The sequence below is a fragment of the Eleutherodactylus coqui genome, chromosome 4 (assembly GCF_035609145.1).
Source record: "Eleutherodactylus coqui strain aEleCoq1 chromosome 4, aEleCoq1.hap1, whole genome shotgun sequence".
Lineage (NCBI taxonomy): Eukaryota > Metazoa > Chordata > Amphibia > Anura > Eleutherodactylidae > Eleutherodactylus > Eleutherodactylus coqui.
In genome coordinates, this window is record NC_089840.1 from 132,175,972 (window position 1) to 132,202,127 (window position 26,156).

At 45.1% G+C, this 26,156-nt stretch overlaps 1 protein-coding gene across 1 annotated transcript; it reads left to right on the top strand.

Moving 5' to 3' along the window:
- IRF6 (interferon regulatory factor 6) lies at positions 1 to 25,510 on the top strand. Its single transcript, XM_066600117.1, has 8 exons — positions 1 to 158; positions 5,899 to 6,077; positions 13,459 to 13,663; positions 17,064 to 17,174; positions 20,744 to 20,890; positions 21,011 to 21,403; positions 21,871 to 21,989; positions 24,648 to 25,510. The coding sequence occupies exons 2-8, from the start codon at positions 5,904 to 5,906 to the stop codon at positions 24,891 to 24,893; spliced, it is 1,395 nt and encodes a 464-aa protein (XP_066456214.1). The 5' UTR covers positions 1 to 158; positions 5,899 to 5,903; the 3' UTR covers positions 24,894 to 25,510.
- The last annotated feature ends 646 nt before the right edge of the window (positions 25,511 to 26,156 follow it).

The following is a 26,156-nucleotide window of genomic DNA, read 5'->3' on the forward strand; positions in this document are numbered from 1 at the left end:
CCGGAGCTCAGTGACGTCAGCCATACCTGCGGCAGGCAGGAGGGAGCGCAGTCATTACCGCGGGGAGGAGGCAGACGAGGGTCAGTCCCGGGGCTCCTCGCCGCTGCCCTCTACCCACGCCAATAGCCCGACCGTCTGCTGTGTGGAGCCCGCTGTAGGTAAGTCTCGGCTCACGCCAGGTGTCTCCGCGTTCCCTGGCTGCATGCTTGTGGCTCCCGGGTTACTGAGCCGCTGCCATGTTGGAGTTTCGATGCAACTTCTAATCATTGCGGGGATTTCCGTCCGTCAGCTCGGTCCTTGTATGGGGTCACGTGACGGGAGTCTCCCTCGCCGTCCATGCGGCGGTTGTATCGCCTGGAGTGCTTGCTACAAGTTCTGGTAATAATCTAGTCGGGCGCAGTCACACGGGCGCAAGCGGATTTCGGGTTTGTAATTACGCTTGTGTTTACGCAACTAAAAACTTCTTACACCTGCGTATTTCATTGGCTCCTGCGGGTATCTGTGTGCGCATCCACTTCAGTGGTCTATTGCGGTGCGTAATACAACCCAAAATGGGACGCGACACGTATTTTTAATTCATGCGATCAAACGTCTTGTGAAAAAATCCGTTCGTGTTCACAAACCGAGCAGGCGAAATAAGTTGGGAAAAAAAAATACTATATTCTTAATTTATTTAACCCCTAACTCCAAAAAAGCCGTGACATGTAAATGTGAAGGTATTTACACTGTAGAACATACCAGAAGGGCGGGGAGACTGTTATTATTATTGTTGTTGTTGTTATTTATATTATTGTTATTATTATTTATATTATTATTATTATAAAAATAACACTTCTAGAAATCGATGGCGGCAGCCCATCTCACAAACGTTGGGACAGGGATGGTGAAAATTGCGCATGTAATCTGTGGCACTAAAGCGCTTGCATGAAGGAACCCTTGTTCATAGAGAGGTGTAAGGCCGTCCTCACACCCCCAGTTCGGACTCCGCATCAGGGGGCCTGCAGCTGATTCCGGCTGTGAGCCCGGCCGGTGACCCTGCATATAGCACTTAACTGTATTCTATATGACTGCGGAGGCTCGCTGGAGATCATGCGCAATACAGTTTTTTTGTATTTACTGCACCGTTGCTTAGTGATGACAAGGGTATGGGCTGCGGGTCGCACATCTCTATTGACATCAACGGAGGTCGTCCGCACAGACTACGTGTAAAATAGAGCATGTTGCGATTTTTCTTCTGATCGCGGAATACGTAATTCGTACCCACGAGTGTGAAGGAAAATTAAAAGCATGCCTTTCAGTCCCCGTGTTTTACCGCGGATCATCTATGAAGATGCCAATCGCAGGAAGCGCAATTCAATATACTCGCGGTAAACCAACATGGAGGCCCCTGGAACAAATTCTAAACAATATTTCTCAGAGTAAAACTATGAAGTCTTTGAATATCCCACAATCTACAGTATATAATATCATCAGATTCAGAGATAATGGAGAAATTCATGTGCACAATGGTGAAGGCTGACGGTCAGTATAGGCTGCTGGAGATCTACGGGCCCTCAGGCAGCACTGCATTATACACAGGCGTGATTCTGTAATGCAAGTACTTCCAGAAGTCATTGTCTGTGAACACAGTTAGCTATGTAGTCTGGTAAAGCTGTGTCATGTAAAAAAGAGGCCATGTATCTACACTATCCAGAAATGCCAGCGTCTTCTCTGGGCCAAGGCTCATTTAAAATGGAGTGGGGCAAAATGGAAAACTATTTTGTGGTCAGATGAATCAAAATTGAAATTTTCTGGAAACCAGCCGTCCTGTTCTGTGGACTTAGGCACACGGGGGCTGATTTGCAGTGAAGTGCCCACAGCAGGTCAGCCGCTGAAAGCCTGCCTCCAACCTCGCACCATTCGCTGTGGGTTTTATCGTGAATTACTGTGCAGAATTCACACCCTCATTGAGAAGAAGAGGACATGGTCATAAAATTGGCATTCTGCGGAATTGAGTTCTGCATCGCAGTCCAATTCCTGCATGGGTTTTGTGTGGGTTATTTCTGCAGGTTGTGGACGAGATTTTCAAAATCTCATTTACTTTGCTGCTACTGGAAATTTCGCTGCAAATTCGCCCCGTGTTAACCTTACCTTAGCTGATGGTGTTGGGGCTGCACTAGTGCCTACATCTTCAAAGGTATATACATACATAGGCGCATCCATACGTCGGTCTCTAAGGGCAGACTGCCAACGTGGCGTTCCGAGACATCCAGTCTGTGCAACCAGAGCGGCTATGGATGCCTTTTATAGGGAATAGAGCCATGGAGGCCCCCTGTCCATGACCGTTGCGGAATATCGCCAGCGATATACCACGGAGAGCGCTGACAGGTCTCTGTGGTGAGCCTATCTTACAAATTGGCTCACCGCTATGATTCTCCGCTTGTGGACAGAGGGGTGCGCTTTCCATAGCAGCGCCGCGGGTAGCACAATGAACAATCACCCGTGGACAAGGCAGCCTGACTGCAATTGATGAATCCCTTTAATTGAAATACTTGTAACTTTTTTTTTCTATTATTGTACGATGTGACTTTGTATCAAATTTTCTAAGTTTCCTTTGGATTACTCAAACTCTTGCGATTTTTAGATGTAGAGGGAAGACGGGTCGTCTTGTTTTATCGTTGTATTACATGGGGTGCGTATCCAGATGACACTTGTACGATTTGGTGGTATTGCTTCCACACTTGTTGACCTGTGCACATAGCATGTCTATGGGCAATGCGTGATTACCATGAAGAACACGTCTTGGGAGAGGGTGTAGCAACGGATGGCTCTTACTCAAACATCACGTCACATGAGTAAAGCAGCTGCGTGTATTAACATGTCAAAGTACTTGTCTCAAAGAATTTTTTTTCTTTGGTACTCATTTGCATATGTAAACAGTGGATGCCATAAAGTTTTTTCCAATGCATTACCCAGGCGGTCGGGACTTGGTCATTGGGAGGAACCGACAGGCAGTTTTTTCATTGGGAACAAAAAAAAAGTGTAATGTGTTCTGCAAAATATGCCCCAACAATCAGGGAAAAATGCAGTTTGCAGTGTGTTTAGTAACACCTTATGGAATTAGATGAGGTTTAGATGGTGTGTGTGTGTTTTTTTTGTTTGTTTTTTTTTGTGTTTTTTTTTCCCCTTTTTCTTTGCAAAAAAACAAGCATTCATTTTTGGGGAGTTAGGCCTCATGGCCACGGGCCCGCGCAGTTTCCCCGTTCAGAATCCTGCAACTCTCCTCCGTCGCGGCCAGATGTTTCTGCTGCACAGCGGATGCGCTCGGGACGCCAACGAAGTGCCGCATGCATGCCCCATGCCTCCTTTTAGTTTCTTTTAAACTCCTGCTTTCTCGCGGTGCGTCCGTGGTGTCTGCTGCGGGCATGCCGTGAATCTGGACGGCTTTCATTGACTTCAGTGGAAGCCTGGGAAGATGTCCATGTGGGAAAACCACAGAAAGTGGAGCATACTGCGTTTTTTTCATGTGCGATCGGGGAAAAATGACATCCGCAGGTATTTAGATATCTGCACATGTCCAATGATAGACTATGGGTATATTGAACGGCGGGTCATTTGCGTGGGAGAGCCACGCAGATTCCACTATTCAATTATGCCCGTGGACATGATGCATTAGGGGAAAATAGCTGTCAGCCAACAACTGTTGACGATTTATAGACCTCTTTAATATTTTAGACACAGTCTCTATTTTTTTCTGTTATTTATTGGCGATTTTTGGGTTTTCCGGGACTTCACAATTGCTTAGTCGGTTTTCGCTGCTTGGGATCCCTGCCAGTCAACTGTTATTGCGCCAACTGTCATTGTGGACTGAGCTGGAATTGCACAGCTCTGTACATAGTGCAGTGGCCTTGTTTAGTAATGCAGGTACAGCACCCATTGAATTCAGTAGGAGTGAGGTCTGCAATACCAACCCGGACTGCTGCACTGTGGATACAGCTGTCTGCTTTTGCATCTGTCTGCGGTGGCTTGGCAAACGGCTGATTGGCACCCCGCTTGTCTTCTGCATCCTCCGCTGGCAGCGCAGGGTGATCGCTCCTCTTGCGCTGTAAATGACACAACAATTATCGCGCAAAAGTCGCTTGAGTGACATCTATTGAGCGATACTCGTTGTCTAAATGGGCCTTAACACTAGAACCGCTTTAAAGTTTTTATTTTTTTTATTGCAGGAGTCCTACATGACTCCCGCGAGGGTTCTAGTGTTAACAGGGTTGTGTGAGACATTTCAAAATTTTGCAGACAGCGATTGGGGATGGCTAAAAGTTTTAAAAAATCCACCACCGGTCCAGTGCCCCCAATCAGTAGACAATGGGTCGCTGCAGTAATTGCATGTAGACTATTCAATGTAATCACAGCGGGATAGTAGTCTGGATAGACTGGCCCATGTGACGAGCTTTCCAGGTGAGTTTTGGTTAGTTTAGGCCATCTCTTGCTATCTACCTAACTTTTTGAAATATCCTTAACAAGCTCTTTCTAAAATTGTGTGGAAAAGGCAAATGTGAATAAAATTTAATGTTGTATGAGGGGAGGGGGAAATCTTCAACCGAACCTGAACCAGCTGAGCTTTAAAGGAGATGTCCCGCGCCGAAACGGGTTTTTTTTTTTTTTTAAACCCCCCCCCCCCCCCCCGTTCGGCGCGAGACAACCCCGATGCAGGGGTTAAAAAAACCACCCGCACAGCGCTTACCTGAATCCCGGCGGTCCGGCGTCTTCATACTCACCTGCTGAAGATGGCCGCCGGGATCCTCTGTCTTCGTGGACCGCAGCTCTTCTGTGCGGTCCACTGCCGATTCCAGCCTCCTGATTGGCTGGAATCGGCACGTGACGGGGCGGAGCTACACGGAGCCGCTCTCTGGCACGAGCGGCTCCATAGAAGACTGCTGAAGACCCGGACTGCGCAAGCGCGGCTAATTTGGCCATCGGAGGCCAAAAATTAGTCGGCACCATGGAGACGAGGACGCCAGCAACGGAGCAGGTAAGTATAAAACTTTTTATAACTTCTGTATGGCTCATAATTAATGCACGATGTACATTACAAAGTGCATTATTATGGCCATACAGAAGTGTATAGACCCACTTGCTGCCTCGGGACAACCCCTTTAATACCAGACAAGTTCCATATGCAAGACTGGCTCTAGAAGTAACCATATTTCTATTTTTTTTCTAGTCTTGTGCAACCCCTTTACTGGAATATTCCCATCATTTATGGCATATAAATGTCTGCTAGGTGTGATTCCACCTCTGTGATCCTAATCTATTGTGGCATCGGGGGTTCTGTGACTCCTATTCGCCAATTAGGGCCAGCCCCTCTGGCCATATAAGTCATTAAGAAAATCGGACCAAAGTAGCACCTATTCATGTGAATGGGTATATGCACTTGGGCTTCTCTTTACTTGGATGGAAAGTTTGAGTAAAAAAATGGCAGCATGCCCTGTCTGACTCTTGGATGAACATAGTACATGTACGCGGGCGGGGTCCGATGTGAGTTGTGCCCCAACTTTAAAATGGTCAATGTGCGTGTAGTCTAAGAGACTTCATGTCTGGGAAATGAATGGTCGTAACCGGTGACACAGAAGAACATGTCTGCTTTTTGCTAGCTTGTTATTTAGACCTGTTAGGTGAGAGGGCAAAGTCATGGAATGTCCTAGAATGCGTGACGTAGTTGCTAAATATTTATTCAATGACACAGATGAAAGGCAGCAGTAAATTATAGAGCCAGAATTAATCAGGAAGAGCCGTCCATTATCTCCTAATAATCTATTCTTAGTTGACCTTGATTGTTCTGGTGGCATCACTGCAGGAATCCAGACAGTAAACAGAAGGCTCGCTTCACACCAAACATCTCCTTTTTCTTTATTGCAGAAAAAATGGCTTTGCACCCCCGTCGTGTCCGTCTGAAGCCGTGGCTGGTGTCTCAGGTGGACAGTGCAATGTATCCTGGTCTGACATGGTTAGACAGGGAAGCAAAGAGGTTTCAGATTCCATGGAAGCATGCAACCCGGCACAGTCCTCAGCATGAAGAGGAGAACACCATCTTCAAGGTAAATAGTAGCATCCCTAATAATGCTAAAGATGGCTCAAACTAGCCTGATTGTAAAGTGCTGTTATACGGAGCGAGAAATCCTTCGCCCGACCAATGTCACAGCTCAAGCCAACAATGATCTTTATGCTTGCATAATATGAGCGGTGGGCAAACAAATTATCGTTCGACATTCAATCTTTGGCTGTTTGCACTGAATGATTCATTCAGATTTGAACGATCCAGCATTTTGCTTTGTACAATAATCGTTCCCTGTAAAAGCACCTAACAAGGATGTGTAGTTGTGATTGATTCCACTTACACTTCAGTAACTGCAAACATTACTGACGTGACAAACAATAGGATTCGGGCAGCTTGCCATTTTCAGCATCACTAGTCACCTGCAATGACGTTTAACCCTTTCCAATCCATTTATTTTTTCTCACCCATTCTCCCCAGCTGCAAATAAATTGGAGCTGGGAGAATGGGTGAGAAAAAATACATTTTCCCTGCACCCTCCTGATCTGACAGAGTTCAGGAGGGTGCAGGGAGGGACCTGCTTACCTGACCGGCGTCTTGTGCATTCTCCTTCTGCCTCCCGGCTCGGCGATCATGTGACCGCTGGGGTCAGGTGACACCTGGCGGTCACATGATCGACGGGTCGGGAGACAGAAGGAGAATGCACAAGACGCCGGTCAGGTAAGCAGGTCCTTGCACGGTGCAGGCTCCCGGCTCGGCGTTCATGTGACCGCCGGGGGTCAGGTAACACCGGCGGTCACATGATCGCCGGCCGGAATCTATGCATTGCATAGCGCTAATTGAGCGCTATGTAATGTGTAAAGGAGTGGGCAGAAAGGGTTAAAAACCCTTTCTGCCTTCTCCTCGGGGGTCCTCGATGACGACCAGTAAAGGAGTGCATCTGCACCCGATGTGCCTGACGATCGGGTGCAGATCCACTCCTGCACTGCAGTGTCGGGCCTGCCCCGACATCGGAGCTGTGGAGGAAAATGATGATGTCGGGGCAGGCCCGACATTGGACTGGAAAGGGTTAATTGTATTTTAAAGCTTTCTACTGCTTTTTGTTTGAATTCTGGCCCACTTTTTGAGTGATGTAAAAGTACAAACCGTTCATAAGATATGAAATTAACAAATATAATTTTTTAGAGTTGAGCTTGCATAAGTGTTTTATGAAGTTATTAAATGGGTCTTCCGTGTGAAAATAATTGAAGACCTCACCTTATGCTGAGTCTGTACGGAACGATTAATCAGAAAAAACAAGCGAAACTGAATAATTGGTTGTTGGCTCGCATTTCAACTAAACTTTGAACGAGAATCGTGCGTTTCTTATTCGCCGCTCAGTTTCAGCCGGCATAAAAATCAGCGCCAGCTTGGGCACTTACCGATAGTGATAGGAATGCGAAACACTGAATGACTAGTGAACTAGAAGTGCATGATTCCCAACTAGAATCATGCAGTCTAAACGGGTGTGGGTCATCACCAGTTCATTCTCTCTGGCAAACAAGAATCGTGAGATTCTCGTTCAGTATAAAAGGGGTGTTGGAATAGATCAGCAGGGATCCACCATTAAAGGGGTTGTCCCGCGCCAAAACGTTTTGTTTTTTTTTTTCAACACCCCCCCCCCCCCCCCCCCGTTCGGCGCGAGACAACCCCGATGCAGGGACGTAAAAAAAAAACCGCTAAGCGCTTACCTGAATCCCCGCGCTCCGGTGACTTCTATACTTACCGGTGAAGATGGCCGCCGGGATCCTCTTCCTCCGTGGACCGCAGCTCTTCTGTGCGGTCCATTGCCGATTCCAGCCTCCTAATTGGCTGGAATTGGCACGTGACGGGGCGGAGCTACACGGAGCCCCATTGAAGAAAGCAGAAGACCCGGACTGCGCAAGCGCGGCTAATTTGGCCATCGGAGGGCGAAAATTAGTCGGCTCCATGGGAACGAGAACGCCAGCAACGGAGCAGGTAAGTAAAAAACTTTTTATAACTTCTGTATGGCTCATAATTAATGCACAAAGTGCATTAATATGGCCATACAGAAGTGTATAGACCCACTTGCTGCCGCGGGACAACCCCTTTAAACATCCCAGCTGATGAGAAGCTCCTACAGATGGATGCAATGTTCACAACACAAATCTGCTATTCGCAGTAGCTAAGGATTGGTCGTCTTTGGCTTTCACCTGGAAAACCCCCTGGAAGTACGCCACAGCCAGATTCAATTTGTACTTTAAAGTGACTACATGTTTAAGAATTGTGATGTTTGCCTTTATCCAATATTTGTAGTAATTATCTGTACATGGAACTTTACTAAAGCCCTGTTTACACTGTAGTTATTACAATTAGTTTTTGAATGAAGTTGATCATCTTGTATAATTAACAATAAAACTATTAGGCCTCCCTCACACAGGCGCTGCGGTAAGCACCATGATTTAAATTGCAGCACTTTGCTGCGTTTTACTTTTGTTTGCGGTCAACGTCAGCTTTTAGCACTAATCATTGACGAGGAGCGCTAAACGCTGAAAAATAGAACAGACCCCGCTCGAAAGTCACGGCGCTGGAAAGCACTGCGATCGAGCGGCTGTCTGAGCAGTCTCGTGGAAAGCGATTGAGTGTTATACCCCGACTAGCGCGGTGCTGAAAGTGCTGCGCTAATCGGCGTAAAAAAAAAAAGTGTGCGTGAGGCTTTAGGTTGCCTTCACACATAAAAAAATTGCTACAGACATTCCACAATGGAATTCCTGTAGAGAATCCACTGTGGTGCAGATTGGGCCCCTTTTTTACTTGTATTTCAAAGATTGAACTCTGCATCATAATAGGCATGCTGCGGATTCACTGCAGGAAACACTTGCACCTGTACTGTAAACTATGTGGAATTCCTGCAGCAGTCCTACAGAGTTTACTGCCTGCATGAAGGCGGCCTTATCGTCTTTTTGGTGGCCATGTTTATATATGCAGCTTGGGGCAATGCTCATGAGAGCAGTCGTTTGGTATCTTTGCCGCTAATAGCCAAGGAAAAGAATCTCCTTCCCAATGATTGAATGACTTTTTAAACGACAGATCAGTCATTGATGATTTGCAGAATTGTGTAAATGCGCTGTTACTAAAGACGACCGTACCCACTAGATTAAAGGGGTTGTCCCGTGATAGCAAGTGGTGTTAAGCACTTCTGTATGGCCATATTAATGCGCTTTGTAATATACATCGTGCATTAAATATTGGCCATACAGAAGTTATACACTTACCCCTCCGGTGCTGGCGTCCCCGTCTCCATGGCGCCGACCAAAGCCGCCTTCTGCCGGGATTAGACGCGCTTGCGCTGTCTGCCCTCTTCTGTCCGGCTTCGGCGTGCTCGCGCTGCAGAGGTCTTCTGCGCATTTAACACCACTTGCTATCACGGGACAACCCCTTTAATGTTGGCAAACTTGCCAATTTTTGGCCGATGGAAGGTGGCCAAAAACATTAAATAGAAGTAGGATGATGGTCGAACAACTGATGAATGAATGATTGTTCCTCAGGCGCAGCCGTACAACTTTTAGTCCCTATGGACTGTTACAGTACGTGTCATTAGCGATGGATGAAAGATCCTTCTGGGACAATCTTTTCAGAGAAATATCTTGCATAAATAAAAGGGAGCTATTGGGCGGCTATATAAAACGTGGCTAACTTGTTTGAAGACGGTGATGGACTATCATCAGTGGTCAGAAATGATCGTTAAATTGTGCCCAAAGAATGGGTGTTTTGGATTGAAATTGTCAAATTTCACAACTACTGTCTCTAATGTGTATGTCCGCCTTTTAAATGGGATGGAAAGGTCGGCATACTCAATCTATGGGTTCAAACACTTGCATATCACTGAGAATGCTTTATGGCCCAATGGTCGTTTAACCCCTTGAGTGGCGGGTTTCCTACCACCCTGTCGTGCCCACCAGGGCAGGTTTTTTAAAATGGTCTAATCATTGAATTTCAACTAATTTTGCAGTTGCGTCTCAAGAGCCATAACTTTTTCATTTTTCCATTGACATGGCTATATAAGGGCTTGTTTTTTGTGGGACAAGTTGTAATTTTTTTTTAAACGGGGGAGGAAAAAAAGAAAAAAAGGGGCCATGTCATTAAGGGGTTAAATGTATTAACTTCCTTCTCTGGGTCATTACGACGCATGGATACCACGTGTGATTGTATTTTTTATTTTTTACAAAGTAAAGGGAGACAAGTGTTTTTATTATTTTTTTAAATAATTATTTTAACTTTTTTTTTCTTTAATTTTAAATTTTTATTTATTTATTTTTTTGTCCCTTTTAGGGGACTTCCACAGGGACCCATCAGGACCCCCTGATCACATTCAGGGGGTCCGATGGTGACAGCCCTTTACATGCTGCAGTGACAGCCCTTTACATGCTGCAGTCACATAGACTGCCGCATGTAAAGGGTTAACACAGCAGAGATTGGAGGTTTTCTCTGATCTCTGCTGTAAGAGCTAGTACCTAGCTGTCCTCTGACAGCCAAGCACCAGCTCTCCCTGCCACAGAGACCATCGGCTTGCTTCTGACAAGCCGATGGTCTCTATGGCAACCTGTAAACAAAGCAGGACTTAGAAGCAAGAGATTGCCGGCATATCGGCAATATCTTCTGCTGGTTTTTCAAAGCCCTTGCTTTGTTCTGTGTGGGTCTGTGCAGGCAGAGCACACTGTCACAGCTTGTGGCATTGTGCTCTGCAGCTCCCATAGTGATACATAGCCCGGAAATCTTCCGGGCTATGTCACTATGAGCAGTGGAGCTCGTCCCGGAAAATTTCCGGGCGTGCCACTCAAGGGGTTAAAATACTGGACAAGCACGGACGCCAGCGCTGAGGCTGTCGGCGCTCATGCTGATCGTTTAGATTAGTCGTCGCTGGCTCCTCACTCTGGTTTACCTCCCATGTGAAGCGGGGAGCGTTTACACACAATGAGAAGCCAGCGGTAGTTTTTTTTGCTTTTACCCTGAACGATTATTGCTCAAATTTGTTCGTTTGAATGAATATTGACCGATAATCGCATTACATGTAAATGGGCCATGAATTGAATTGTAATCGGACGTTTATTTGCCATATGTTTACATCTTGATGAGCCTTATTGTGAAGGGAGGAGATGATCCTCCTAGACTGAATGTTTACCCAGATGCTATTCATGTAATCTATGCTTACCCTGTAAAACGACATGGTGGGATAAAGAAACCTGCTCCAAAATACACAATTGTAGAAGTTTAATATGGGATTTGGTATTGGAAAAAAACTCAGTTGGGCCATTGTTTCAGTGATGTGCGGGGACGTGGATTAGTGGCATTGGTTACAATTTTAGTAAACAGTTTTTATCTGAATACAGTTTAGAATATCTGTTTATCACTTTATTTATAAAGGCTCATTTGCACCAGCCAATTGCTAATCGGCAATCGTTTTAGCGATCATCGGCACATCTAAACGCGCGCCCATTGTGCGCTCTTCGAGCACTGCTAGCTGATTAAAGATTTTTCGGTTGGACTGAATTTAAGTCAGTCTTATCAGAACTTCTCCACGGGGAGTGCTGATGGCCTTGTTTTCCCATGGAGAACAAAGGATCTGAGCGCAGATAATAGCCTCTGGTTATTAACTGCATTCAGTGAAGGCTTCATTTGCACACTTAATTACTATTAAGTAGCTACTTAATAGTTTATGCAAAATGATCGCTCAAAGCTGTCACTCAAACTCTCGTTTGAGTGATCATTGGCCCATGTAAATGGGCCTTAAGGGAGTTAAGCCCAAAATACACAATTACTGCCTAATGGCGTTTAAACGAGCGAGTGCCATCACCGCTAATTGTTTGTAGTTCACGTTCGTGCAGAATTTTTAGACAGGCCAATCATCGGTGAGAATTGTTCACTTCTTGTTCTGTGCCTCACATTCCTATATATGCACGGAGCGCGGAGCGTTTAGGCGTACCGAGAAGTAAGTGAACCGGAGACTATTTTTTTATGCAGGCTGAACGTGAGCGAAAAGCAGAAAGGACATGATGGCTCACGTTTAAACGTAACGATTATTGCGTTCGTTTGGGTGCATTTTGACCGACAATCGTTACGTGTTACTGGGCCTTACATTTGTCTGTGTAAAAGGACCCTTAACTGTCTGACAGGCCTCCCAAATATCATCAGTCTTGTGCCTTCACACAGCAGTGATATTCGCTTACTAAATGGAGGCTGAGCGCGCCAGAGATCTCATCCGGTCACCCAGTTCCATTCGGAGTAAACAGGCAGTCATTCATAGATAGATGCATAAAGTGAACAAACTGTCTTCAAACATTGGCCGAATATTGTTCCATTTCGCAAAATGTAAGGATTAACTGATCGTTCCATGTAAATGGCACATAAAGCTGCCCGTACACAAAATCCCACCAAAGCCAGTCAGACTACTAACCTCTCCCATAAGGCAAAAAGGAACGTTCTCTTAAAGGCCTTGTCGTGCTTGTAGAGCGATTGCCAATTAACACTTCACACCGGTGGAGAATTGCCCGAATGAAGGGCTGCATGAACAATCGTTGACTACTTATGATGGTCCGTGCAGCCGTGTGCTTCAGCAGCACATCCCGTTTACAAGGGGAGATGTGCTGCAGGTAAAAATGGATTTTTATGCCTGCAGAAACAATCCGCACAGATAAATGAGCAAGGCGCCAGTTTGTTGGCTGATCAGCAGCATAGGTCCAATGGTCAGGAGCGACTATACAGATAAACACTTGTTAAGCCAATCATTGGCCCATGTAAGAAGATTTTTAATCAAAGAGCACAGTTTAAAATAGAAGCAGCAGCACAGACACCGCTTCTCTGTTCCAGTTGTCACATGAATGACCACAGGACCACCAGTGGCAGGACGGAGCTGCTGGGTCTGACTAGATCCAGCACTCGCCTAATGGTGACACCTCAAACTTTTTGTCAAGCATCAAAGTCAGTGTATCTGAAAGGGAAATCTTTTTGGATGCTTTAGATTATTTGGGCTTTAAAAATTGACGGCACCTGCACCAATCAGCTAATATTAAAGGGGCTACGGCCCTCGTGCAAGCACCGCAGCTGCTTCGTTGTTTATATTGGTCCAGGACTCGTTTACTTGAATGGGAAAATGCTGCAATACTCAGAACAGCCACTATAAAAAGTATGGTGTTCCGAGTACAAATCCGGTTGCAAGACTGTCTGCATTGAAGAAAAGGCTGCAGGGCTCGCACGAGTGCTAGAGCCACTTCAATACAGCTGATCGGTGGGGTGCTGGATGTTTGATGGTCCCCTCCCCCCACCTTCTGATCAGATATTGAGGACGCTTTATGAATTATTATAGATTATTGTTGCAGTTACTTTATTATGTAGAACAAATGATGGTTACATATTTATTTTCACAGGCGTGGGCTGTTGAGACGGGCAAATATCATGAAGGAGCGGATGATCCTGATCCGGCCAAGTGGAAAGCTCAACTGCGCTGTGCCCTTAATAAGAGTCGGGAGTTCAAGCTCATTTATGATGGCACCAAAGAAGTTCCTATGAATCCTATAAAAATCTATGAGGTCTGTGATATACCCCTGTCTCAAGGATCCATCATTAACCCAGGTGAGAATGGAACAGAAGTTACATTTATAGTGTGTTATCTTTTAAAGAGGTTCTGACATGGAAAAAAAATTTTTTTACTCACCTTGCCTGGCCAGGACCGATTGCCAGGCATCCCCCCCCCTCCATCCGGCTTCTTCATCTGTGGCTTGTAGAAGCAGAGCAGGAGCGGTTAAAATGACCGCTTCCTGCTCTGCCCGTCCGTCAGCCACTTCCAAGGTGAACGGACGGGCCACCCACAGCAAGCGCGTCACAAGCAGTGCATGATGTGGGCGGCCCGTCCGTCCTGCTGAACTCCGAGATTTTGCGCGTGCGCAGTGGAGACACGGCCCATCCTGACTCCTGTCAGAGGGCACCTCTCCACTGCGCTTGCGCGAAATCCCAGAGCAGGGCGGCTTGTCGAAGAAAGAAGAGCGCTTGCTGGGAGATGATTTCTCCCCCCCCCCCCCCCCCCCCCTCCCACTCCTGATGGCGACAACAGAAGACAAGGTAAGTATTATGTTTTTATGCTTTAACAGCCACAAATCGTGGGTTCCCTGTGTCCATTAGGCAGACCAGGGAACAACGACTGTTAAAGCATAAAAACAGTATTCGTGTCAGACCCCCTTAAAGTATTCAGTATCTTTTTGTTGTGTAGGACATTGTACAATGGTTCCTGATTTTCTGAACAACTGACTTTCAGGAGTATCTTCAATCTGCCTTAATACTAATCCCTTCAGAAGACTGGAAAAGAGCAAGTTAGCTTGGAGATGTTTACTGTGCGTAAGCCACGCAGTCAGACTACATTAAAGGGGTTGTCCGGCCATAAACATTAGGTCTCATTACTTCTGTTTGCCCAATACAATGCACTTTGTAATATACATTGTGCAGTGTAAATTAGGCAAACAGAAGTTATTCACTTACTTCTTGGTTGCCCCCCCCCCACCCACCCCCTGTGTTGCTCCTCGGTTGCCATGGTTCCTGGTTCCGACAAGTCTCTAGTCCTCTTCTTGTCGGGACGACCGGGGACGCGCCTCTTCAGCACAGCTCTGCGCATGTGCAGAAGAACTTCCGCCTGGGAAGCTGCCTGCAGGGGAGGCGTGCCTGCTGGCTCTTCAACTCCAAGGTAAGAATGAGAGGAGGGGCGGGCTCTCGTGGGGGGGAGGGAGGGAGGGATGGATGGATGGATGTGTGTGTGCAAGTGGCTGTCAGCAGTCCGGGGGGGGCGGGAGGGAGCGAGCGGCAGTGGTGTGCGTGCGTGCGTGCGTGCGCGCGCGCGCAATGTCCAGGAGACCCGGCTGTCAGAAGTCGAGGGGGGGGGGGGGGGGTGCTGTTAGTGTACTTGTGTGTGGGCACTGTAAAGGGGGACTCTGTGGGGGAGGTCACAGGGGGGGGCGCTGTATAGGGACGCTGTGGAGGGGGGCTACTTTGGAGTGCAGTGGGGGGGACTCTGGGGGGGTGGCATGTGTAGGGGGGGGTACTGCGGAGGGCACTGTGGGGGGGGGAATACTGGGGGGGCACTGTTGAGGGGGGACTGTGGAGAATGCTGTGGTTGGGGGGGAATGAGGGGGGCTACTTTGGAGGGCACTGTAGGGGTGACACTGGGGGGCATGTGTGGGGGGTACTGTAGAGGGCACTGTTTGTGGCACTGTGGGGGATCATTAGGGGGGCACTGTGGGAGAGTGCACTGTGGGGGGGGGTCATTGTGAGGGGGGGGTGTTGCTGTGGGAGGGGGACTATGAGGGCATGTGTGTGTGGGAAAATGTTTTGTTTCACTTTAGCAGGGTGGGGGGGCAGTAGGTAGCCTTGCAGTGGGGGGCTGCAGGAGAGTTCTCTCTGGGCTCTCCCCCGCCCCTCTCCATTCACTATACACTCATGCCGGGATTTTATCCTGACATGAGTGTATAACGCAGTCTCCCCTGGCCACACCCCCTCTGATTATAGTATGCAGCAGGGGGCGGGGCCTGGGCGAGGAGAGACTGTAGAGCAGTTCAATAGAGGTGGGCGTGTCGTGGGCGGGGCTAGGACGTCAGCTGAGGGAGGCCATGAAATCCTGCCTTTTCATGTCTCTTACTACCATCTGGAGCGCGCACACAGAAGAGGGAGAGCGCAGAGAGGCGCCATCTTTGAAAGCTGCAGTGAAGATCAGAATCTAAGGTAAGAAACTGACATTGCAGCTGATCTGCCGGCCGGTTTGAGCCCCTGTATGCTGTCTGTTACTATCCTTACTGAAAGGAAAGCAGCAGCATTATAAAAATTTTTACCCTGTGTGGCCGGACAACTCCTTTAATTCAACATCAGTATTTGCCTGATGCTTTAAAAGGAGCTCTAAACTGTAAATTCTAGATAAATAAATAAGTCATACCTTTTATGGTCCGTATTGGAGGAATGATGTTGTAATTGCACATAGTAGCAATTTGTTTGCATATGGTAAAGCTGGCTATATATTAGAGATGTTCAATGTCTGAAAAGATAATTTAGATAATTTTCAGAGCTTTTTTGCTTAACGAATGAGCATGGCAAATATTGGTGGAAAAGTTGATTTTTTATTTTTTTTTTATTTTTTATTTTTTTTATTGGGTACAGTCGTTAGAAGGTTGCTCATGCCAAACAGATCTGTGTCCCGTAAATAGAAGACCAGATCACAGATCAAGGAAGAGATCAATTGGATATTTGAAGGTGCAAAGGCCCATTTACACAGGACGAGTGTCGGGCAAGCAATGCCCAACACTTGTCCCTGTGTCTCTGTGCTCCTGCACGGGAGCTAGCGGAGCAGGCTGGTTCATGAAGCGGCCAGCATGGGGGGGAGGGGGGGCAGTGCAGGAGATTTCTTTCCTCTCGCTCCCCCGCCCCCCCCCTCCATTCACATAACACAGCCGCCGTTCACTACTGAACGGCTGCTGTTTAAACTGCATGATAAGCGATTAGCTTCATCACTGAACTTTTATGCTGCATAAACGATGAGGTAATTGTACAGTTTAAACAGCGGTCGTTCAGTAGTGAACGGCCGCTATCTTAGGTAAATGGAGGGGGCAAAGGAGCGAGAGGAGAGAAATCTGCTGCACTGTCCTGCCCCCCTGCTGGCTGCTCTTCTAGCTCCTGTGCAGGAGCGTGGAGACATAGGGACAAGTGTCGGGCATTGTTTGCCCAACACTCGTCCTGTGTAAAGGGGCTTAATGTGCGGTTTCACAAAAAAAAAACCTCAACCTTCACAGACAATCCATGAAAACAAGACAATCAAAAAAGAGCAGTCAGAATTCTCTCCTGTATGGTGGCCGGCTTTAAACTAGAAAAAAAAGCAAGTTGCCAGACGTTGGGTATAAGCCGGAGCTACTAGATGTATCTGGTGCTTCATGGTTCCAGGGGTTGGGTAGTGCATATTTAGCCAGTAAAAATGTCTCCCCTTTGTTCTGCTATACAACAGGTTCAACTGGGTCCTCACCTTGGGATGATGATGATTATGAAGAGGAAGATATAAAACAGTCTCAACTTCATGTTCCAATCCAAGAGCCATTCAATGGATTAACTATCAATGGTAAGCAGAATTATTTTTTTTCACCTGCGTAATAGTTATTATAGGTTTCGTCTGGAAGATTCTTTAGGGCAGTAATTCCCAACCTCATTATCCACGAGGGGAAAACCCCTGAGAATGTCTGCACCTACGGGAGACCCATAACACTATTCCTACCCACAAAGACGTTTTGTGTAGGAGCAAGTAAATCCTTCTCTAATTCTTGTTGTAGGGGCTGGTACAGCCTCCTATAATTCTTCGCCAGTGTTGTAATTTGGCTCAGATACGCTTACTGCATCCTTGAGAAGGTTTACCTTTCTTATTGTAAAAGTGACAGGTTTTGTTGCTCTGTCCTGGGGAACCCCTGATCACGGCTCATGGAACTTCAGGGTTCCTTGAAAACTCATGGTGGCACAGGTATTTCTTATCTCTAGGGCAAATATCATTAGTTAAACAAGCAAATAACATTGTGTACTAATAACCAAAAACAAAAAACGTAGAGTGAGATCAGGTGAATACAGAGGTAACGGTGTCATGCTCTTCTCGTCAAATACTGAAAAATGTATTGCAGTAAAAAAGTAAAACAACCCTCAGAACAGGCAGTAGGCAGCAAATTCTAGTGGCCAGCACTTTAGTGGGATTTTTCAGCAGAAAAACATAATTTTGGCTAAACTTAAAATGATTATCAAATTATGTTTTATATTGAGATGCCTGTTAATAGCTGAAGTGCAGTGACCATTTAAGACCATTTTCAAATTGACAGAGATGGTCACTGTTAACATCTGTCCCTACCCCCAGTAGGGCTCACAATCTGACTTTTCCTATTGCAGACACCTATACTAGGGTCAGTTTCACAGAAGTCAATTAACATGTCAGTATTTTTGGGGGGGAAGAAACACACATTAACAGGTACACTCAAAAATGTCTATACAGCAGCCTCTGCGTAGAAATAAGAGTTATGAACACCAGAATTGTGAAAAAGTGACCTTTTTGCTGTTTGCAAGCTTAATGTGACTGCAAATGGTGCTGCTAAGTTCATGTAATGCAAAATAAAATCGGTCTCTGCTATCTGGACTTAATTTAGGAAGCATAGCTCCGTGAATATTCGCATGTTCTGGAAATATTCTCTCTTAATGGCTCATTCACATGAGCCGTCGTTGCGATCTTCATCCGCCTGCATCGCGGCTAAATCGTACATTTGCTTGCCCATTCAGACGGCCGGGTGTGAACTAGATCTGCGTGTAAAAGCAGCGTTATAGGCTATCTTTTCCAGACGGCTGATTATGTTTTTTGCCGTAAAATCGGCCATCTTAACAAATGTATTGGAATCTAACGCTTCAGATGGCCAGGATTTTCGGCTGACGTTTTATTGCAACAAAATAGCCGCGGTGAAACATTCGCGTGAATCAGGCCTGGGTGTGCGTCTTTCACCTGTGTAATACACAGGCCTAAAAACCCATTGATTTACACTGGGCCATTCAGATAATGCATTTTGTTTTCACACACGTCCTATTTTGGTGTGTAATACTTACATTTATAGCCTATGTGGGTTTAAAGTGCGCAATAAATATGTATAGTACATAAGTATTTAATTGTGTACTGCATATTACGTACATGAGAAACCTGCACGTAATACGCAGCCCATGTGTGTGAGCCCATAGAGGGCAAATGTGCATTTAGTTTTAGATCTGTAATCCCACTGGAGACTGGTGTATTTTGCTTTGAGTTTATGGCAGCTGCGCCTATATTACAACGCTGGGGATGGCTGTTTGTTTCTGCTGAATCCCATTTTATAGAAATTACTTTTCAATGTTTTTCGTACACGCGATTTATACAAGTGCTGAAAAGTTTGGTATTCTGCTTCTTTTCAGGCTTATTTGTTTCTCTAGCATCTGGTCATTAGAAAGAGTGGGGGAGGGGAGTGATATTAGCTTTGATTCTATATCTAGCCAGGAAAAGCAGTTGTAATATAGTATGTAAGGTTGGAAAAAAGGAGCAGTATGTTTATCTAGTTTAGCCTACTACACCCCCGACTGTTAATCCAAAAAAACCCAATGAGGTAGAAGCCAATTTTCCTCATTTTTAAGGAGGAAAAAAAATTCCTTCCTGACTCCAATCTGGTGATCGGAATAATCTGCGGATCACTGACCTTTCTGACGTTAACAGTGATATAACATGTAATATTGTATCGCTCAAGAATGATGTCCAAACCCCTCTAAAACTTTTAATGCATTCACCATCACCGCATCCTCAGGCAGAGAGTTCCATAGTCTCACTGCTCTTACTGTAAAGAACCAACTTCTATGTTCTGTTGAAACCTTTCCTCTAGACCTAAAGGGCGCCCCCGTGTTACAGTCCTGGGTATAAATAGATGATGGGAGAGATCTTTGTATTGTTCCCTGATATATTATACATAGTTATTAGAGCGCCCCCTTATTACAGTTCTGGGTATAATAAATGATGGGAGAGATCTCTGTATTGACCCCTGATATATTATATATAGTTAGAGCGCCCCCTTGTTACAGTCCTGGGTATAAATAGATGATGAGGAGACATCTCTGTACTGTTGTTGTTTTTTTTGTTTTGTTTTCCAAAACAGAATAACCCCAACTTTGATAACCTCTCTGGGTACAGTAGTCCGCCCATTCCATTTATTACTTTAGTTGCCTGCCTTTGTACCTGCTCAAGCTCTGATGTATCCTTCTTGAGTACTGGTGCCCAAAACTGGCCACAATATTCCATGTGTGGTCTGACCAGTGACTTGTTAGAGTAAGAACAATGTTCTCATCTTGATGCACCCCACAATTCCATTTGCCTTGGCAGCAGCTGCCTGACACTGGTTGCTCCAGTTAGGCAGTTAACTAAAATCCCTAAGTCCTTTTCCATGTTTTGCTCAGTGGTTTCCCATTTAGTGTGTTGTGGTGCAATGTATATTGTCACTCTTCATACCTCAGGACTTGGCCTTACACACTAAATGATGCCCCAGAATTGGTATAATGGTGCTAGTGAAAATGTAAATACTTGTGAAGAAATGTACAGAGCAGTAGATGGACGTATCGATACGTTACTTGCAGCCTGGACTTTTCTGGGTTTTTGCTTTCAGTAGAGTAAAATGTAAGGTTTAGAATTACACTAAACCTTTTGTTGCTGGGTTCATAAAGGTTTAGTAATGTTGTCCAGCCTGTCTGTCAAGGTTTAGGAATCATGTTACAAATATGTGACCTGCATTTGTCTTCAGTGAACACAGAACATTTTGCTACTGAAACTGCAATGTACTGGAAGGTTTTATTTACGTTTTACAGCCTTTAACTGCTTCTTGGTTAAAATCTATAAAGACAAAGACACTCAATGTGTGATCAGACTGTCATTAACAGTAGGGGTTGTGTAGCCTCTTGTTCTACTCCTTCCTGTAGTAGTGTCCCGTAGACTTCATTTAGTCACATACGTGGATACTGGGTATATTGGGGTAACAAGTGGTTGACCAAATAACTTTTAGTAACTTGGCCAAAGACTACATGATCAGCATTAACCTTCAGCAGATGATACAGATGTGAATATGTATGTAAATGATTGTGTAAACTTTAATTTTTCAGATTCTCCTATGGCCCCAGCCAGTATTGAAAGTTGTACTCCAGAGCCAAATTGGCCAAAATCGGAGCCACAAGATATGGAAGTCCCACAGACACCAGGAGCAATGGAGATTTTCAACACTCCAGAGATGTGGATTAGTTCTTTACCAAGTAAGAATAACTTACTATGTTGTCGTTCTTGTTTAGGGTTTTTACTGCATATTCTACATTTTTTGCTTGTAATTATGATAACCAGATGCAGTTCCAATCGAATTTTCTTTTCTTTTACAGTGACCGATTTAGAAATCCAGTTTTTGTACAGAGGGAAAGAAATAGTCCCGACTATGACTGTCAGCAACCCCCAAGGTTGCCGACTATTCTATGGGGATCTGGGTCCAATGCCCAATCAGGAAGAGCTCTTCGGTCCTGCAAGTCTTGAGCAGGTTCGATTCCCTGGTCCAGAGCAAATACTAAATGAGCGGCAAAAACTGTACACCAGCCGCCTTCTAGATGTCATGGACAGAGGTCTTATCTTAGAAGTGAGTGGACATGCCATCTATGCCATAAGACTATGCCAATGCAAGGTGTATTGGACAGGACCTTGCTCTCCTTCTCCAAATGCTCCGAATTTGATTGAGAGACAGAAGAGAGTGAAACTTTTCTGTTTGGAGACCTTTTTAAGTGGTAAGTAGCAATGTTTTTTTTTGTTGTTGTTTTTCCTCCTTATAATCATTCTTGGCCTGGACTGCTAACACCCTTATGTGGATTGTTGACAAGAGACTATTTATTCTTTCATAATTAATGACTTCTCCAAGACAATATGGGCTTGTTCAAATTTCATTTTGGCCCCTGTCCCAGGGCTCTGGCTGGACTAATGCAAACTGCATCGACTCAGAAACCCGGATGGAACCATAAGTGTCCTTTACTGAAATGGAGGTCTCTGTGTTTGTTTCTGGCATTTTCGCCAGAGAGAATAGATTAGTCTGAACACACTGATCTCTGGTACAAACGCAAAAAACAAATGGAGCCCTGCTCACATTGAGACCTTGATGGTCGACTATAGTTTTCGTCATTCCAGACAAAACCCTGTGACTGGCTGAAACAAAATGTTAACAGACCTTTACTCATCTACTTTTCTTTACTCAAAACAGAGTTGATTCAACAACAAAAAGGAAGTGGAGCTAAGCAGCCTCCATATGAAATCTGTTTGTGTTTTGGAGAGGAGTGGCCTGATGGTAAACCAAAGGAGCGCAAACTCATCGTTGTTCAGGTGAGTTGTATTCTGCTATAGAGTTCCAGCTATCCTACTTAGTAATATAGTGCATAAGGCTGAAAAAGACCTGGTCCAACTACTTCAGCCTATATTCCTTCCTGACACAAATCTTGCAATCGGAATAATCCCCCGACCCTTCTGAAGTAATCAGTGATATAACATGTAATATTACACTCAAGAAAGGTGTACAGGCCCCTCTTGTACTCTTTTAGTGAGTTCACAATCACCACGTCCTCAAGCTGACAGTTCCGCAGTCTCACTGCTCTTACAGTAAAGAACTCCCTTCTATGCTGGTGTAAAAACCTTCTTTCCTCTAGACATAGAGGGCGCCCCCTTGTTAGTCAGTCCTGGGTATAAACAGATCATGGGAGAGAGCTATGTACTGTCCCTTGATATATCTATACATAGTTATTAGGGCACCCTATAGCTACAGTCCTGGGTATAAATGGATGATAGGAGGGATCTCTGTACTGACCCCTGATATACTTAGACATTATGATAACCTAGTATGTTGGGCTGAAAGAAGACAATGTCCATCTAGTCCAGCCTGTTTCCACCCCCATCTCCCTTGTTGATCAAGAGGAAGGCAAAAGAAACCCCAATGAGGCAGAAGCCAATTTTGGGGAAAAGATTCCTTCCCAACTCCATAACAGCATTCGAAATAATCTCTGGATCAATATTTGAAGGTTCCTACCAAACTCCAAGGCCTGGATTAACAACCCTACTGGTTATTTAATGTCTATATCCTGTAATATCATAGCGCTTTAAGAAGACGTCTAGACTCCCCTATTGATTTTTGCCACATCCTCAGGCAGAGAGTTCCACAGTCTCGCTGCTCTTACAGTAAAGAACCCCCTTCTGTGTTGGTGATTAAACCTTCTTTCTTCTAGACGTAGAGGATGCCCTCTTGTTACTGTCACAATCCTGGGTATAAACAGATCATTCAATATATTTAGACATAGTTATTAGGTCGCCTCACATCTGTCTTATTTCAAACTAAATAACCCCAATTTGATGATCTCTGGGTATTGTAGTCCGCCCATTCCGTTTTATTTAGTTACCCGCCTTTATATCTGCTCAAGCTCATTTCCCTCTTGAGTACTGGTGACCAACTGCACAGCATGTGCGGTCTGACCAGTAACTTGTGAAAAGGAGGAACAATGTTCTCGTCATGTGCCCCTAGACCTCTTTTGATGCACCCCAGAAGCCCATTTGCCTTGGCAGCAGCTGCCTGACACTGGTTGCTCTAGTTTACAGTTAAAAGCCCCAAATTCTTTTTCGTGTCAGTGTTTTCCAATTTAGTGTGTAATGGTAACATGTATTACCCTATTGAGTCCTTAAATAGAAAGACTGTTTCTTTATATCATTTACTTAATTCCCTTAGAACCCAGGGGTGTATGACATCGGCAACTGGCTCTGCACTTCTCCTGAGTTAGACTGATGACCTTTACTGAAGAGTTTACTTTTAGATTTCAGCATTTCATCTGACACTTCGTTTTTCCAACTGTGAATACACTTGCGAAAAAACTATTTAACAGATTTGCTTTCTGCTGATCGCCCTCAAATATTTTTCCCTCATTACTTTTTAAAAGGACCAACACTTTCCATTTTAACCTTTTTGCTAAGAACTGTTTAGGGTTCGTTTTACTATTTGCAAATGAGTCTGTCTCCACCTTTGCCCTTTTTGTAAGCTGCTTACATAATTTTATTTATTTATTTTAATGCTTCTCTGCCTTCTTGTTTTAGTAGTTTAAATGCTTTTTTTCCTGATCACTCGATCACTTAGGCCGCCTGCAGACGGAAGCTGCTATAGGATTACGTTGGCAAACGCAATCCTAGGCAGACGGACGCGGATTGTCCTCGCGAAATGTCGCGCGGCATGTTCTAATTCTGAGCGGGGCTCGCAGAGCCCCTCACAGAAATGTCACTCACCGGCCGCGGCTCCGCTCTGTGCATGCGCCGGCTGCCGGCACATGAAAGAGGCGGGGTTGCGGGTGAGTACCCGCTGCTCTCCGCAGGCACTCGGGTCGGGTCCCGCGGCGAGAATCCTCGCAGCCGGATCCGCCCCTCCCGTCTGCATGCGGCCTTAGGCCTTTTTTTTTTAGCTCAAAACATGTTTCATAAAGTTGCCCATAAAAATTATATGTATATCAGCCAAACCCCCCTGAAATTAGCAAGGCCGGTTAACTGCTTATTGTGCATGGGGTTTCTCCTGTCTCGAGTATAACTGTTAGAAGATGGTCCCATTTTTATAAATACGCATTTCGGCCCAAGGGTTTTTTCCTGCAGCTGTTTGTGGCATCCAATGCATTTTTATTTACAAACCTGTTATGAGATTTCACAAGTGGGCCACATCCCTACAGCTAACCACAACTGAGCTTGAAACCTTCTCATGCAATAGTATGAACACGTGTATAACTTGTGCTTGAAAGTAGTGAAAACATAATTTCAATTAATAATAATAATAATAATAATAATCCTCAATTTTAAGTCAGTCTGCAAACAGCAGTTCCCAATAATGATCTTTTTGTATATCAAAGCATTTTTTTTTTTTTTGTTGCAATGCACTATCTTCTGTGTGTGCTTTCTGGTCACAACCTCCCTAAAAGGATACAGATATTCACATATCTAATATATATATTTTTCTTATGGTAGATTATTCCTGTGGTGGCTCGAATGATTCTTGAAATGTTTACTGGAGATGTCACTCGTTCCTTTGAAAGTGGAAGTGTTCGTTTACAGATTTCAGTTCCTGATATTAAAGACAACATTGTTGCCCATCTCAAGCAGCTTTACCGCCTCTTACAGAACCACCAGGCACCCGATGGCTGGCCAATCATGCAGCACCCAAATCTGCAGCCATCAAACCTTCATATAGCCCAGGCGCTGCAAGCTCAGTGATATCGTTTGTAAATGACTTGGTGGACCTCAAGGACTGTCTGTGGAGAGTGAGCCAGTCGTCGTCTTTGCAGCTGAACTATTGGGGCGTAGAGTACTCCCACCTTAATTTGTGGCCTAACACATCTACTTTAGCAGCCACTTCAGCTCTTGAAGATAAGAGAATCTGTAAATATAAAGCGGCCACATTGTATCTTATGTTTGCCTGTGCACGAGTCACTTAACCAATGCTTAGAATAGTCTAAATTTTAAAAATCTACTTTTATTATATGCATTTTTTTTGTAAATATTCCAACTCTATGGATAGATTATGAGCTTCAGTCTACTGTATATTACCACAAGTGCCTCAAGAAAGCTGGAATTTCTATGGCATGTGCGATGAAAATCATTCTGCAGATTTTAGCAGCCATGTATTAGTTGGTATTTATTATGACACAAGCCATTTGAACCTAACTAGTGAAATATCAAATATAATAGATGCCTTATCATTCACTGCTGTTAGTACAAGCGTGGCTGCAGAATAGGCTTTTGTACAAAATTACTTCCTAAAATCCTCTGTTTCTACTTTTGTCTTTTTAATTTAGTTTTATTTTGTAAAAAGTAAATTTTCTTATTGCTAACTGTTGTGATGTGTGATTTTTGCAAACTGCTTCACATGTATAGAATAGACGCACCAAGAATGTTCTGCTGGCTGACAACATGGCCATTACAATTTCCATTAGGATTTTTACTTGTATTTCCCAGACTTTCTAATGGCAAATCTGCCTACTTAGTGCTACTGCTTAGCCAAGCAGATTTATGGCGCAAGTAGTGGGGGTTCCATCACCTAAGGCCTCATGTCGACAGAGAAATTCTGGCGCGCGCGTATTCCCTGTGCAGAATCCTGCAGCGGGTCCCTCCTTTCCTGCAGACATGAGGCCAAAAAATAGATTATACTCACCTGTACGGATGCTGTGGGTTCCTGTCCGTCGCAACTGGATCTTTTTTCTGCTTTCCCGCAGCACGGGAATAGAAACCACAGAGCCGTCCGTGTGGGAGACCCGCACAAAATGAAGCATGCTGCGGGTGCTTTCCCACACGTGTGATCTGCGTGGCAGGAAAAAGACATCCACAGGTATTAGGCCATTAGGCCTATGACAGAACTAAGAATGCTATGTGATTTAGTAGGGGCTTCAAGCTACCCTTCTGAGTAAGGCCGCATCTGATACGGCTGCGAGAATTCTCGCAGCGGGACCCTACCCGCGCCCCTGCAGGGATCAGGGTGTA